Source organism: Salvia hispanica, chromosome 5, assembly GCF_023119035.1.
Source record: "Salvia hispanica cultivar TCC Black 2014 chromosome 5, UniMelb_Shisp_WGS_1.0, whole genome shotgun sequence".
NCBI classification, from domain to species: Eukaryota; Viridiplantae; Streptophyta; class Magnoliopsida; order Lamiales; family Lamiaceae; genus Salvia; species Salvia hispanica.
Window position 1 is genome coordinate 40,298,110 of NC_062969.1, and position 13,374 is coordinate 40,311,483.

Genomic DNA, 13,374 nt, shown 5'->3' on the forward strand with positions numbered 1-13,374 from the left:
CATTCTTAATTATATACCCAGAAAATAAATTCTAAGTAGTTAAAAAAGATAGTATAGATAGTAGTGTGTAGAAAATAACTTCTATGAAATTGAATGACATTCTTCTACATCAAATAACTTTTGAAGCTTCGACCGGATCATTCTCTTTGAGAGGAAAGACGTAATGCGGCATTTAATATGAGTAAATATCAATAACATCTATATTCCATATGACCCTAACTTTCAATTTGAGAGAGAATACATAATTAACATATATACTTTATAACAATTTTGCTTTTAATATTGTAATTACCACATATACTTCATATCAACGCTGTTTTTTAAATATTGTAATTACCATATATACTTCATATAAGTATATAACTCAAAAGTTTAATTATATTTTTATTTTAAATGCTCAATCCATGGGCTAATCCGCAACCCACTCGGGCCAGCCCGCATAATCCGCTGACCCGAATGGGTCAGCCCGTGTAGCCCTATTTTGTATTTGGGTTGAGATTTTCCGGCTCTAACCCTATGATTTTATCGAATTATTCGGGTCGACCCGCGGGTTTCGAGCTAGATTGACATCCCTACTATATACTATACTCCATAAAAAACAACGGCTTTTTGTCTCAACTTTTTCATTAAACTTTAACGCAGGCTACATTAACTAATCCAACTAATATTACTAAATTAGTAATTCATATTTTAAGTGATTCACGTTGAACCATGATTTTATTTAAATAGCGATTCATTATCATTGAACTATCATTAAAATTTATGGATTATTTATTTAATAATTAACTTTTTATAATTTTATATTCACTTGCATGTTCATTTAAATTTTTCATATTTAACTACTAATATTAGGACTGACAATTATTAACATGACACTGTAAATCGATAAAAAAGGAGTAGTATATAAACTCGTACTTACTTTGTGTGGTTTTCATTACGTTAATTCACTTATCTCTTATCCTTTTCCTATTTTCGTATTAAATCGTCAAATGCTTCATTATTTAAAATTTATATAAAAAATTAAAACCTAATACAGTTTAACAATAGACCAGACACATGCAGGTGTTATGTGTGTTTCTTCTCTCATTTGTTCCATAAAAATTGCAATTTGAATGACCCTAAATTTAATAGTCCGATTAGGGAGCAACTAAGCATAATAAATAAGTTCCTTAATCTCGAACGTCCCCACGACACAAGCCTCTCTCTCTTTAATTTGTTTAATTAAATGATTGGTTAATTGGCTGTAATTTCATAAACTGGAGACGAAATCAAGTTCCATATCAAAGCAATACACATAAGTCATCAAGCTAGCTATTAATTAATGTGATTAAGTTAACTAAATAAATACTACTACTGTAGTATGAAATGTGGTTGCCCTTCAATTGGAAGTCACTAGATCCAAAATGGAAGTTATTAAAGCATAAATTAGTTATAGTTCTTCTAATTAAAATAACCCCATGTAAATACTAAATACTCCCTCCGTCCCACGTTACTTGAGTCACTTCATTTTCGCACTTGTTTTGAAAAAATAATAATAAATAGTTAAAGTAGAGAAAAAATAAAGTAAAAAAGATAATACTATAGTTAAGACTCTTCTCTACATTATTCTCTCTCTTACTTTTCTTTCTCTCCACTTTAACTATTTATTATTATTTTTTCAAAATGAGTGCAAAAAAGAAATGACTCAAGTAACGTGGGACAGAGGGAGTAGGAAACTAAAGGTGTCTGTAAAATGAAAGAGGTTATTTTTGATCGCACGACTCAATTTTGAAAGAGGTTATCTTTTCTCTTAAATATTACTTCATCTGTTTCCGATTAGGAGTCACACTTTGACCCCGGTCACGGATTTTAAGAAATGTAAAGAAAAGTTTGTTAAAAAAGTTAGTGGAATGTGGGACCCATTTTTTTATATTGGTTTTATAATAAAATGTGAGTTAATTGAGTTAGTGGAATGTGAGACCTACTTACTATTTATGGTAAAAATAAAGTGTGACTTTTAATTGGGAACGGACCGAAATGAAAAAAATGTGACTGTTAATCGGGGACGGAGGGAGTAATATAGAAGTGGCGAAAGAGGTAATGGGAAGCATTACGTGTCTAAAAAAAAGAAACATTAATTTTGTAGAAAAAAAAAATGTTAACAACCGAATAAAACAAAGTTGAAACTGATTTTCCAGTATGCATCATGTCAACCACACAACATACGACGCACGTGACACGACGCCACCGACTTCTGCACAATGTCAATTCTTTTCTTTTTCATTTTTTTTTTTTTTTCTCAGCTACATTTTCAATTCAACTATAAAATTCACCCCTTCAGTTTCATTCCTTCCCCTCCCTCATTCATCACACAAACTAGCATTTCTAGAGAGAGAGGGGAATCTCAGGTGATTTCTCTCCCTCTGCCATCCATTTCCACTGTCGCCTGCTGCAGCAATCCATCATCTTCAGCTCCCGCATTGCCTCCGATTCCACTCTTAAAACTCAATCTGTAAGAAGAAATATGGTGTTGTGGGTATTCGGGTACGGGTCATTGGTGTGGAACCCGGGATTTGAGTATGATGAGAAAGTGATTGGGTTTATCAAGGAATACAGACGCGTATTCGATCTCGGTAATGCTTTGGTTTATGTTATGTGTGTGGATTTTGTGTTTAATGTTGTGCAATTGTTGATTTTAGGTGTTCGGGGGATTAGGTTTTGGAGTTTATTTGGATTTTGATGAATTGTTTGCTAATTGTTTGATTGAATGTGATATTCAGCCTGCATTGATCATAGAGGCACGCCTCAGCACCCTGCTAGAACTTGTACCTTGGAGAAGAGTCAAGGCTCTCTATGTGTAAGTTCATTTCTTCATGTGTGTGTGTGTGAGAGAGAGAGAGAGAGCTAGAAATACCTCCAATAAACAAGTGTGTGCAGTCTTCTTAAAAGAGTTGGTTTTCTTTCCTTTCTTGGTGGCAAAGTTCTTCTCTTTGATGTTATTGGCTTCAGCAGATTAATCAAATAAACCCCTTGTGTGTGTGTGTGTGTGTTAGAGAGAGACTGTAATAAAACAGTGTCCACTCTTCTTGAAAGAGTTGGTTTACTTTCCAACCTTGGTGGAAAGGTTCTTTTGTTTGATGTTATTAGTTTCAACAGAAAGAAATAAACCCCTTGTGTGTGTGAGAGAGAGAACTAGAAATGCCTCCAATAAACAGGTATCCACTCTTCTTAAAAGGGTTGGTTTACTTTCCAATCTTGGTGGCAATGTTCTCTTATTTGATGCTATTAGCTTCAACAGATTAATGGAATAAACCCCTTGTGCGTGTGTGTGTGAGAGAGAGAGAGAGAGAGAACTCAAAATACCACCAAACAAGTATCCACTCTTCTTGAAAAAGTGTTACTTTCCCATCTTGGTGGCAAGGTGCTTTTTTTGTTTGATGTCATTAGCTTCAACAGATTAAATAGACTGCAATTTGATTTCTTTTTGTTGCATTATTATGACCAAGAACTTCCTTTCGCTATGGTCCCTCACTTCTTGCACATTGAATCTGTATTTGTTCTTAATCTAGTGGGGGGCTGCGTATTGCGTTCGTGGAGGGCTGGAGAAAGAAAAGGCAGCAATGGAGGTAAGCTCTCTTTTGATCGACGTTGAATCGATCAAATCATTTCTCCTCCTACTTTTGAAGAAAAAAAGTGTCTTGATTTCATCCCTTGTAATTTCAGTATCTGGAAAGAAGAGAATGTGAGTATGATGAGAAAACACTTGTAGACTTCTACAAGGTGAGTGTGAGTTGTGCTCTCAATCATTATGGTGTTTTCCTATCTTTCTAAGGCGAATGTTACGTTGGTTTTATTTACTTGTATGTTTATTGAACTCTAGGAAGGTGAATCTGAGGTGCCCTTGCTCACTGGAGTCATAGTGTGAGTAATCTGTTGCGTTTTTCTTCCTTTCCATTTCTCGTGGAAATTTAGCATGATGCTGACAAACCCCATTGGCTCGGATATAGGTTCACTTCCACTCCAGATACGATATCAAACAAGTACTATCTGGGCCCTGCTCCTTTGGAGGAGATGGCAAGGCAGATTGCAACGGCCACTGGACCGTGCGGGGACAATAGGGACTACCTCTTCTCGATGGAGAAGGCGATGTTCGACATTGGTAAACCTAAAATTACAGAAAAGTAAAAAAGAACCATTTTCTTCAGTTTTTGACTGATTTATGGGTGAGTGTGAAAGGTCATGAAGAAGACTATGTGATCGAGCTAGCGAATGAAGTGAGGAAGGTGCTCGGAATAGTAAGTGTCGCGGCCAAGGAGAACAAGTTATCGGGTCCTTCCCTCGTTCCTCTGAAGTCGAGCTTGTCACCTGTGAAACTAGCAACATTGTCGGGGGCAATAGCGATGGATTCTTGAAAGCAGCTGTTAACAGCGGAAAGTTGAAGCTTTGTTTGTTGTAACAAGGCTGCTTTCTGCCGATTTAGGTAAGAGTCTTTGTTTCCCATCAAATTCAGTTCAGATTATTAACAGAATAAAGCTTCCTTGTTTTGAGGCAAAAGTATCCTTGTTTTTCACTAGAACTCATGTTGTTTTTCCATCATCAAAGAAGCAAAAAAAAAATCCCACTTTCTTTGTATAATGATACTGGCTATTTTGAATTCTTATGATTATATATATAACTGTTGAAAAATCATGACCTGACCTTGGGCTATAGAAGAAAATAAATTGTGGAGTTGATGAAATTATAGGGGGCTAATATTATCTAAAAAACAATAGGATGGAATATATTGTTTTCATTATCATAATTATAATAATGCCTTATTTTAAAGCTTCTATAATCAATTCAACGTACAACTAAAAGCACCATAAGAAGCCTAAGTATGAGATCAAATTCCTTTCAAGAAAGCCTATGAAACAAGAAACTCAGCAAATACATATCACTGTTTTTAGCAAAGCAATAATAAGAGAGAGAGTCTACATTATCAACACCGCAATGCCATCTTTAGACAAGTGGCTACCCTGCAGAACAAGTGAATGCTCCACGAGCGATGAAAAATATGATAGGTCATTCACCAATGGCTCAGGATTCGACCATGGGTTCAGGACCGGATGACTCTGGTTGAGATCCATGGGAGGGGTTTACTGAGTTAAAGAGAATATCCTTGATGACCTGGAATATGACATAGACGATGTAAGTCGCAGATAAAAGTTTGGATCAAAATTATAATTTGTGTTCATATAAGGATGCTAATCACTTCGAGAGGTGGTTGAGAAGAGCCGGGGTTGCACGTACCTGTGACATCAATCCATGAACCTGCTCTACAGTTATCTTGGCACTGTCGCGAGTTATCTTGCTGAGTTGAGATTCTTCCTGCAAATGGGACGAAGATAGAGCCACTTTAAGAAATATTGTGACCCAAGAAGCAGCCCATGTTCGGTTTATATAATAATAGCCCCTATCTTGGATAAGAAAAATAAGAGATATCTGTAGATAGGAGTAAAGCATTCATCCTGAATAAGTCATCCTCAAGCTCGTAGATCTCCATTTTGAATTGAGATGTTGCATTGTTCAAAAGGAACTATTGAATTGTTAATAAGCGCATTGACAACTGAAACCAAATTGGATGTGTAAAAGATTTGAAGCTTGAATTCATTTTATTTGAATTAATCAAATGAGACCCAGTGGCATTGAGTTAGCAATACAAGTCGGCATCCTCTGTTCGTCCAAGATTTTGACTTCGACAAAAAGCTTAGAAGCTAGGTTGTATCGTACGATTTCAAAGACAACTCAAATGAAAGCATGGAACATACGGTTGTTGACAAAAGGAAAGTGGATAGTGACTAAGAAAGTCTTCTCTCAATCATGAAGGAATGAAGACCATAACACCAATTAGTTAAGCAGATTGAGCTAGCATTCTAAGGCTATGATAGTACATTCCAATTTGTCTCCTTACAGACACATAATCACATATACAAAGAACGAAAAAAAGTCCAGAGATCTTGTGTTTGAAAAAGACTAGCATTCATGAAACTGGTAGAATATGCACTCTTCTACTTAATTATGTGTTAACACCATCATATGATGAATATCAGCCTATATAGTATCATGTAAGTCCTAAAGAAAAGGTTTGGGAATGAATTATGTGAAATGAAGATGAGGTGTTTTATATGGCAAAAAGACCACAAAAACAATATGAAACAACATACTTCTACTATGACCATGATTCATGAGAATAGTACTGACCTCCTTCTTCCTTTGGGGAGCTGATAACAAGGTTCCATAGCGCGAATGAGACAGATGATTATCAGCTTGCTCTATTTTCTCAGCTGCATGAAATCAGAAGCACAAGTTAATAGCATAAACATCTTGCATGTCCTAAATCCAGGCAATGACAAAAATGATACTAGTAGAAAGGTTAAGTATACAAAATTACCCAAGTCGGAGATTTGACCAGCAACATAGTCTCCATTACCAAGCAAAGGAGAAGAAGAAAGGGTGTTTACCCAATACTTATTCCATAGTAGATCCAAGAGGTGGCAATCAAGAGAAGACTTGAAATATGTGACATCCAATGCATAGTACTGCAAAAACAAAACTCGGTTAGCAGACCTGATTCTGCTTAATGAGCTCCTAAAACAAAACACTGTGTCCAGACACTAATGTACTTTTACCTGTTTACAGTGCACACCAAAGTCTTCAATTTTATTCAAGGGGATCGTTTGATACTCAGAGACCGGCTCATCTGGGGGTTTGTACCCTTCTGGATACGTCCTGAAAGCACCGATATCTACTTTTCCAGCGGAAATAGTCCTTGTCGGATCAATAACAACTGCAAGGAAGGGCTCCTGGTATTGCTGGTTTAGCATTTGTGTGGTGACATCGATACCGGAAAGCCAACATCCATAACCAGGATGAGAGTGATACCATCCTACCACATTCTCTGGCCTACCAGCCTTTCCCCCAAAACACAATTAAATTAAATGAATGTCAGACAAATCAAGGTGAGAAAGGACCCCCAAGAAATGTGTGCAGCAAGTGAATGAAAGAAACATATACAGAGTACTATATCTAGCAGAAAAAGAAGACGATAATGCATTTCGACTAAAATGGATGATCGACATAATTAACACACACATCTTCAACGTATTAAACATCAACAAGCAACTTAAGTTAATACTATCATAGGTTTATTCATCATGTGAATAATTTCAGGTCAATCACACAATACAAAGTTTACTTCACGCTATGATAGAAAAGATAATAATACTACTACACTATCACAAAATATGCGTAACTTTTTAAACTTTTTAAATACCGCCACAGCCACATCACTAAAGTTTCTCAAATTCCAACTATTGAAACAGCTAAAACAATCACCACGATAAACTCACTAAATCGATCAATATCCGTCAATAAACTCAAAACATAAAACAAAAATCAACCGAAAACAGCAATAAACTGAACAACCTAAACAAATTGAAGGCATTGAGCAAACAAAACAGACCTCCTTCGTGGTCTGCGAATACTCAACCATGTACTCATAGGCATCCGCCTGCGCATTAACCCTAGTCTCGGTGCCCTCGACGGGGAGGGCAAAAGCGTCCATGACAATGATGGCGTCGCCGTCGGTCTTCCCCTGCATAAGCCCCATGACCTCAATCGTGCCGCCGGAGCGCGCGTGCACGACCATCTTGAGGAGCGCTAGGGCGGAGATCTTCACGCGCTTGAAGTAGTGCGGGTCGTTCGCCCACGGCTTCTCCTGCTGGAACTTGGCCTGCGCCGCCGCGTCGAAATGGAAGATCGCGTCGGAGGAGGAGGAATCGGCGGCGTCGGAGGGCGCGGAGACGATGTTGTTCTCCAATTCCCAAGTTTGGCGCGCGATTGCGGAGGAGGAGGAAGGGGAAAAGGAATCCATTGCTCAAGGTCTGAGTGAGAAAATGATTTAACTGAGATGCCTCCTTTCTGGAAAATCGTCTTTATATAGTCCCCCAAAATTCTCATTATATTTTGATTAAACGAATTAAATCTTAATCTATTTATTTGTTTGTAGAGATTAAGTAGAATTTTAGTAGTGACAATGTTGTATTTTTGTATGTTCTTTTGCTCAATAAAAATTGGAAACAAAAGTTGGGATCATGCACGCATATTGATAACGGTCATTATTCAACGAAAAAATATCTTGTCATTGCCAATGATGTGTGTTATTTTAAGATAGAACCTTAATTTCTGCTAACTAAAAGTTAACTGTCGCAAATAATGTCGTTTACGAAAGAAGTTGATCGCCGTAATAGTCTTTATGATGGTAAAACAACATTACTCAACAAATAAACATCTTGTCGTTGCCAATTATGTGTGTTTTTTTTAAAGAGAACCTTAATTAATGCTAGCTAAAAGTTAACTTTCGCAAATAATGTCGTTTACGAAATAAGTTGATCATCGTAATAGTCTTTATGATGATAAAAAAACATTCGACCGGTTACAGTCTTAAAGACTATTTATTGATTATTTAAAAAATAGAATATGTTACCTTACTATATCTTGCCAATGTACACACGATCAACATATGGAAAAACAACTTTCATTTTGATACCTGGATTGAAAAAATAATAGTTGTATAAAAATATGTAAAATCCACATTTAAGAAAAATCTATGCTCTCTCTACAATGGACATTAGAACTATCCAGAGCTGATTCTTATCATGACCTTTCAGAGAATAAAATAAATTGTTTTCAAATGAATACAATTAATTTATGAGGAAATGGCTGAGAATATTCTCCATGAACACAGAAATCAGTATAGAAAACAGTTCCAATATTCTAAGAATTATTTTTCAAACAGTATACCAATATTGGGCATACTTTTTATGGATAAATAACCAGAAATTAAAGTTCGTATCACAGTGGACTTGAACCCGATACCAATATTGAGCATATTAGCAGTATATATCACAATTTATATAAATAATATAGCTATCCTGCTTACCCAAATAAACAGAGCATGGCATATCAGATAAAATGAAACACCATTTTACAGAGAGATTTCACATTCAAACAGATCCCTAGTTGAGCAATAATCTCTGTTCTAAGAAAAAACTACAGGCTTTTTTTTCATAAATTAACTCGAACGATCTATGGTCCTAAAGTGCAACACCTAGAATATAATCCTAAACCAGCAAACAGTGGGAGATCTATCTCTTGATAGTTACAACATAAACTGCTCTAAAACAGCAAGCGAAGCTCCATCATTTACCTTTAGTTCGGTTGCTTCTTCTAGTGGTTCTACCCACTTTTTTTGCTTGCTGCTTGGCAGTCATCACAACCTCTGGCTTCTCCTCTGCGGATGGCTGAGTCGTCTCGAGTTGTGATTCTTCATTTTGCATGTCCACGCTAATATGAGAACCGCTGTTTATGCTCTCGGTTTCTGTGACGGTAGGTACTTCCATGTCGGCTTCAGTGAGAAGCTCGCAGTTGCCATCCATGTTGGTGGTACCATTTGTTGGCATGTTCTTGTTGCTTGCAGCATCATTATGGTTTTCCACGTCGTATTGCTTTGAGTTCTGTGCGCCAACTGCTTCTGGAGAACTGTACAAGAGAGAGGAGTATTCAGTGAATATGAGCTAATATCACTACACGAGAAGTGGCAAGTCAATTTACTACAGTAAGAGTAAAGGACTGCAAAGAAGAACCTGGCTTGAGCTGGTGTGAAACCATTTGTACACGGACTTCCTCCAGGTTCAGCTACCCCGGTTTCTGGAGGTCCACCAATCTTAGCTGCATGTGGATCGGCTAAATACCAAAGCAGAAACAAAATCAGACCTCGTTGCACAAGTCTAATAATATTTCTTAAAATTAAATGCATTCTATGTTTATCTTTTTCTTAAGTTTCCCATCAGCTAGTTCAAGGAAGATGTCATTCAATGATCAGATGATATCCATAGATGTATTCCACAAATCCATTTAGCACTTTATAAAGCACGCACAAGTATAATGGCACATGTATAATCCGAATATCATGGGCAGAAGAAGAGAAGTCCAAGTACCGGAATGCTGGTCGGTGTGAACAGGACTGGTAGGGTGTGAGAGCTTAGATGGAGCATGCACGCCATCATTTGGAATTGTTTCTGGATCCTTTAAAACAGACAAAATCATATCTAAGACACCAGCATAGCAGTTTAAATTCTCATTGTGTGTAGCTACTAACTACCCCAATGAATATGAACTAGAGTTGCTGCATTTGCATAATCAACAAGAAACATAAGGCAGTTTTGATTAGCAGTACCTTAATAATTTCAGAAGCTGAAGCATCTGGATGTGATGATGGTGTTTCACTGCCCTTAGCATCTTGTCTGGATTCTAAAGCTGAAAGAGCCAAAACTGTGAATCAGTGATTGTAAATATGAAAATATCAGGAAATGGGGATCATCTACTAAGTTGCAAAACACTAGCTGACATTGCAGAGAATTCAAATCCAACCTACAAGGGCAGGATCAGCATTCACTCCAACATCCATAAAAGCATCTATGGGCTTTGTTTTCCAAAAAAAGTGTGACTTAAATATTTCTTCTCCAACACCACCAGCTCCCATGGACTCCTCCTTAGTTGCTGCAATTGAAAACGATGAATCATATTTAGCAGGTGGTGTGCGCAGCATATCTTCGACTGCTTTTGAGCGCACTTTCCGCAATTCTTCCTGGATATTCCAGGACTCAGATGCAAGAGAACTCCGTCTCTGAAACACAACAAACAAAAGCAAATGAGTAAGACATGTAAAAAATGAAAAGGTTCGCATCAATTGATTGAAATAAGCAACTAAAAAACATTTTGGGCCACGTGCATGATGAAACCATACATGTGGTTCAATCAAACTTTGACACAAGAATGCCTCCATCCAGATAATTCAAAAAAGACCTCAAAGTGCGAGATCTGATGCAGATGGCATCGACACAAAATATATGGACACACCCAAAAAAAATATCCAAAACTGCACCTGTGATGATGACAAAATATCTTCAGTAACTGAATATGGCGTTCGTTCCTTGAAAAGCTTCATAGTTGTAGTCAACGGGGTTCTCAATTCAACATGTTCTGTTGGAGATGCCCAAGGAGGCCTTTCCTTCATATAAGATCTGGCCATATCCACAGGGGAACCAGCTCCAATTTCCATCTGCATTAACAATGGTCGACAACATTATACACATATCAGGCTTTCTTTACAAGGCAAGGAAACCTTCAGAACTCAAGAAGAAGCAAATGAATTTTTTCAAGGCATGCCCCTTATTACTGATGTAAAATATATGTAGGGAGAAAACTATGATTGAAACTCCACAGTTGAAGAAGAAATCACTTTCTCTGATATCTATCATTTTAATTAATGACTAACATGGTCAATTGCAGCAGAGTTAAGATTACAAGTTCCGTGTGCAAACTCTGCCACCGAACTGGACCCCCCTTTCTTCTCTTGAAACCAGTTTCTAGCTTCCTGAACAGCCTTATTGAGAATATACGGATCTTCTTCTGATGAAAAAAAGAGCTGTCATAAATAATTAAATAGAGACTCAAACTAAGGATTGCCACTAGATATCCTACTGCAATACCATCAGTTTTCCGAGGGGAATTTGCAATTGATCTTTTATCCCCTGTTTCGACCGACCAGTGATTAACTCGTGAATGAAGAACTTTAGTCAGCCTATCACACTCTTCCCTGAATAAAACCAGACATCAATGAAGTTACATCAGAAAGGCAGATGACCTTTTAACTTTCCTGGGTCATAATGCATCTTAAATTGAGCAAAACCAAATGTCTCAAAGATTCTTCCTCAAGGAAATTACCTTGAAAAATTCTCCTGCATAATGAGCTGCTCGATTAGCCACTTGGTTTCAGATCTCTGCATACTGAGCTGAGACTCTCGTCCATATTCCTTCATTTCTCCTCCAGTCAGTTTCTCCTAACAACGAGGAAGAGTCATATACATAATTGTACAAACTATTCTTTGGCTGAAGTAACTTGTAAACCAAGGCTAAGTCTATTATGTGTATAGGCTAATACTGAGAAAAACCATTGGCAGCAAATTGCAATAAAATGTTTCTAGGCTGTCTGAGCTGTCATACTACATCTAAACAGAAGACACCCAGTTCAAATTTAAGGATCCATCTTATTCAGCCTCATGTAGTGATGTACTGGATGAAGCAGTTAGTTACCTCATTCAATGCATTGACTCCATCACGTGGGCTTTCATACTCATTAATGTTGTCAGCACCATCCTCTGCCAAGTGAGTGAAAAAGAGATTTGAGAAATCACATAAAAGGCAGGAAATGAGGAGATCCAATCATGCCAGGCATGCAATGCCTAAGACAACTACAACCGAACAGAGGTACATAGTACGAGAAAGAGGAAGCGATTGGAGTGAATGTTAGAGTTTTGTTTAAACTGAGAGCAGACTTATCATTTCCATTTGATAATCTTCAATACCATCTGAAAATAAGCTTAACTACATCAGTGTAATGAATTGTGCTCGGTAATATTATAGTAACTGACTAAACTCCACTCCAGCAAATTGAATAATGAAGACGATATCAACTACTAGCATCTACCAAATCTTCATGCACACTATCTAGCTGTGGCTCATCGTAGCCCATTTAACATAACTAGGGCTAAATACTACCACTACACGCAACTGACGCTAGTTACTATGTGAAGACCGAAGCAAACGTAATAACGCCTCCTAGAATTAAGAAGCAAAATTAACAGCATAGGCGTAATTTAACTAACAAACTACTGCTAATTAGGAAAGCATGCTAAAACAAACAAAAAAACATGGTAAAAAATTAGCGCGCACCAGAAGCGGAGTCGAAATCTTCGGAAGAGGAGGATTCCGAGTCGGAGAAGATGGCGGAGGAGATGAATTTCCCGGCGCCAGAAGCTAGGGCGCGAGCGGAGGGTATAACGACACCGGTGAGCCAATTAGGGCTTTTAAGCGAGGGACTAGGAAGCGGGCGGTCGTACGGCGTAGCGGCGAGGCGCTGCCGCCGACGGTTGGTGACCATTTTTCCGCCGGCGCCGGAGCGAGAATCGGGCGGAGACGCCATATTTGGGGGAAATTGGAAGTTTTGAAAATGGAGCGACTGAAATCGGTTTGTTTTCAGCTACATTTCACGAAATAGTTATGATGTCAGTTTTTGTGTTTCTCTCTCCTCTCTTTGCTCACTCACTTACATTTTTTATTTCTAATCATTCTCTATTAGCACTAAATAATTCCCATACCCTCCGTCCGGCTAGATGACACATTTCTTAGCCGGCACGAAATTTTAGGAATTACATATAAATTAAAGTGTTTGATTAGAGAGAGAAAATGTAGGTAAAAGTATTAAATTAGAGAGAGAAAGAGAAAGATAAATGA

General features: G+C 37.6%; 3 protein-coding genes across 4 annotated transcripts; 1 reads left to right on the top strand and 2 right to left on the bottom strand.

Moving 5' to 3' along the window:
• The first annotated feature begins 2,322 nt into the window (after nucleotides 1–2,322).
• On the top strand, nucleotides 2,323–4,614 carry LOC125189200 (gamma-glutamylcyclotransferase 2-1-like). The gene is made up of 7 exons (XM_048086467.1): nucleotides 2,323–2,612; nucleotides 2,760–2,836; nucleotides 3,549–3,605; nucleotides 3,703–3,759; nucleotides 3,860–3,900; nucleotides 3,987–4,138; nucleotides 4,216–4,614. Exons 1-7 carry the CDS (start codon nucleotides 2,504–2,506, stop codon nucleotides 4,389–4,391), a joined length of 669 nt encoding a protein of 222 aa, XP_047942424.1. The 5' UTR covers nucleotides 2,323–2,503; the 3' UTR covers nucleotides 4,392–4,614.
• A 229-nt stretch (nucleotides 4,615–4,843) lies between these two features.
• LOC125189199 (COP9 signalosome complex subunit 5-like) lies at nucleotides 4,844–7,934 on the bottom strand. Its single transcript, XM_048086466.1, has 6 exons — nucleotides 7,481–7,934; nucleotides 6,648–6,929; nucleotides 6,410–6,557; nucleotides 6,220–6,302; nucleotides 5,269–5,346; nucleotides 4,844–5,145 (listed from the first exon to the last, which is right to left on the bottom strand). Exons 1-6 carry the CDS (start codon nucleotides 7,889–7,891, stop codon nucleotides 5,056–5,058), a joined length of 1,092 nt encoding a protein of 363 aa, XP_047942423.1. The 5' UTR covers nucleotides 7,892–7,934; the 3' UTR covers nucleotides 4,844–5,055.
• A 1,021-nt stretch (nucleotides 7,935–8,955) lies between these two features.
• On the bottom strand, nucleotides 8,956–13,154 carry LOC125189197 (protein KAKU4-like). 2 transcript variants are annotated; one of them, XM_048086465.1, is made up of 11 exons: nucleotides 12,814–13,154; nucleotides 12,175–12,239; nucleotides 11,806–11,921; nucleotides 11,571–11,677; nucleotides 11,357–11,487; nucleotides 10,964–11,140; nucleotides 10,450–10,705; nucleotides 10,256–10,335; nucleotides 10,017–10,104; nucleotides 9,663–9,762; nucleotides 8,956–9,558 (listed from the first exon to the last, which is right to left on the bottom strand). In XM_048086465.1, exons 1-11 carry the CDS (start codon nucleotides 13,061–13,063, stop codon nucleotides 9,219–9,221), a joined length of 1,710 nt encoding a protein of 569 aa, XP_047942422.1. In that variant the 5' UTR covers nucleotides 13,064–13,154; the 3' UTR covers nucleotides 8,956–9,218. The 2 variants fall into 2 exon arrangements, with proteins under 2 accessions (XP_047942422.1, XP_047942421.1); XM_048086464.1 differs by having other exon boundaries at nucleotides 11,357–11,490; nucleotides 12,814–13,153.
• Nucleotides 13,155–13,374: the final 220 nt, after the last annotated feature.

Coding starts and splice junctions, on each gene's coding strand:
- LOC125189197 (XM_048086464.1), bottom strand. CDS start 13,063: ATGGCGTCTCCGCCCGATTCTCGCTCCGGCGCCGGCGGAAAAATGGTC. Junction 10,105..10,255: donor CAGCTTCTGAAATTATTAAG/GTACTGCTAATC, acceptor TCTGTTTTAAAG/GATCCAGAAACAATTCCAAA. Junction 9,559..9,662: donor TTCACACCAGCTCAAGCCAG/GTTCTTCTTTGC, acceptor TCTCTTGTACAG/TTCTCCAGAAGCAGTTGGCG.
- LOC125189199 (XM_048086466.1), bottom strand. CDS start 7,891: ATGGATTCCTTTTCCCCTTCCTCCTCCTCCGCAATCGCGCGCCAAACT. Junction 6,303..6,409: donor TGGTCAAATCTCCGACTTGG/GTAATTTTGTAT, acceptor GATTTCATGCAG/CTGAGAAAATAGAGCAAGCT. Junction 5,146..5,268: donor TTCATGGATTGATGTCACAG/GTACGTGCAACC, acceptor GTCATATTCCAG/GTCATCAAGGATATTCTCTT.
- LOC125189200 (XM_048086467.1), top strand. CDS start 2,504: ATGGTGTTGTGGGTATTCGGGTACGGGTCATTGGTGTGGAACCCGGGA. Junction 2,837..3,548: donor AGAGTCAAGGCTCTCTATGT/GTAAGTTCATTT, acceptor TTCTTAATCTAG/TGGGGGGCTGCGTATTGCGT. Junction 4,139..4,215: donor GAAGGCGATGTTCGACATTG/GTAAACCTAAAA, acceptor TGAGTGTGAAAG/GTCATGAAGAAGACTATGTG.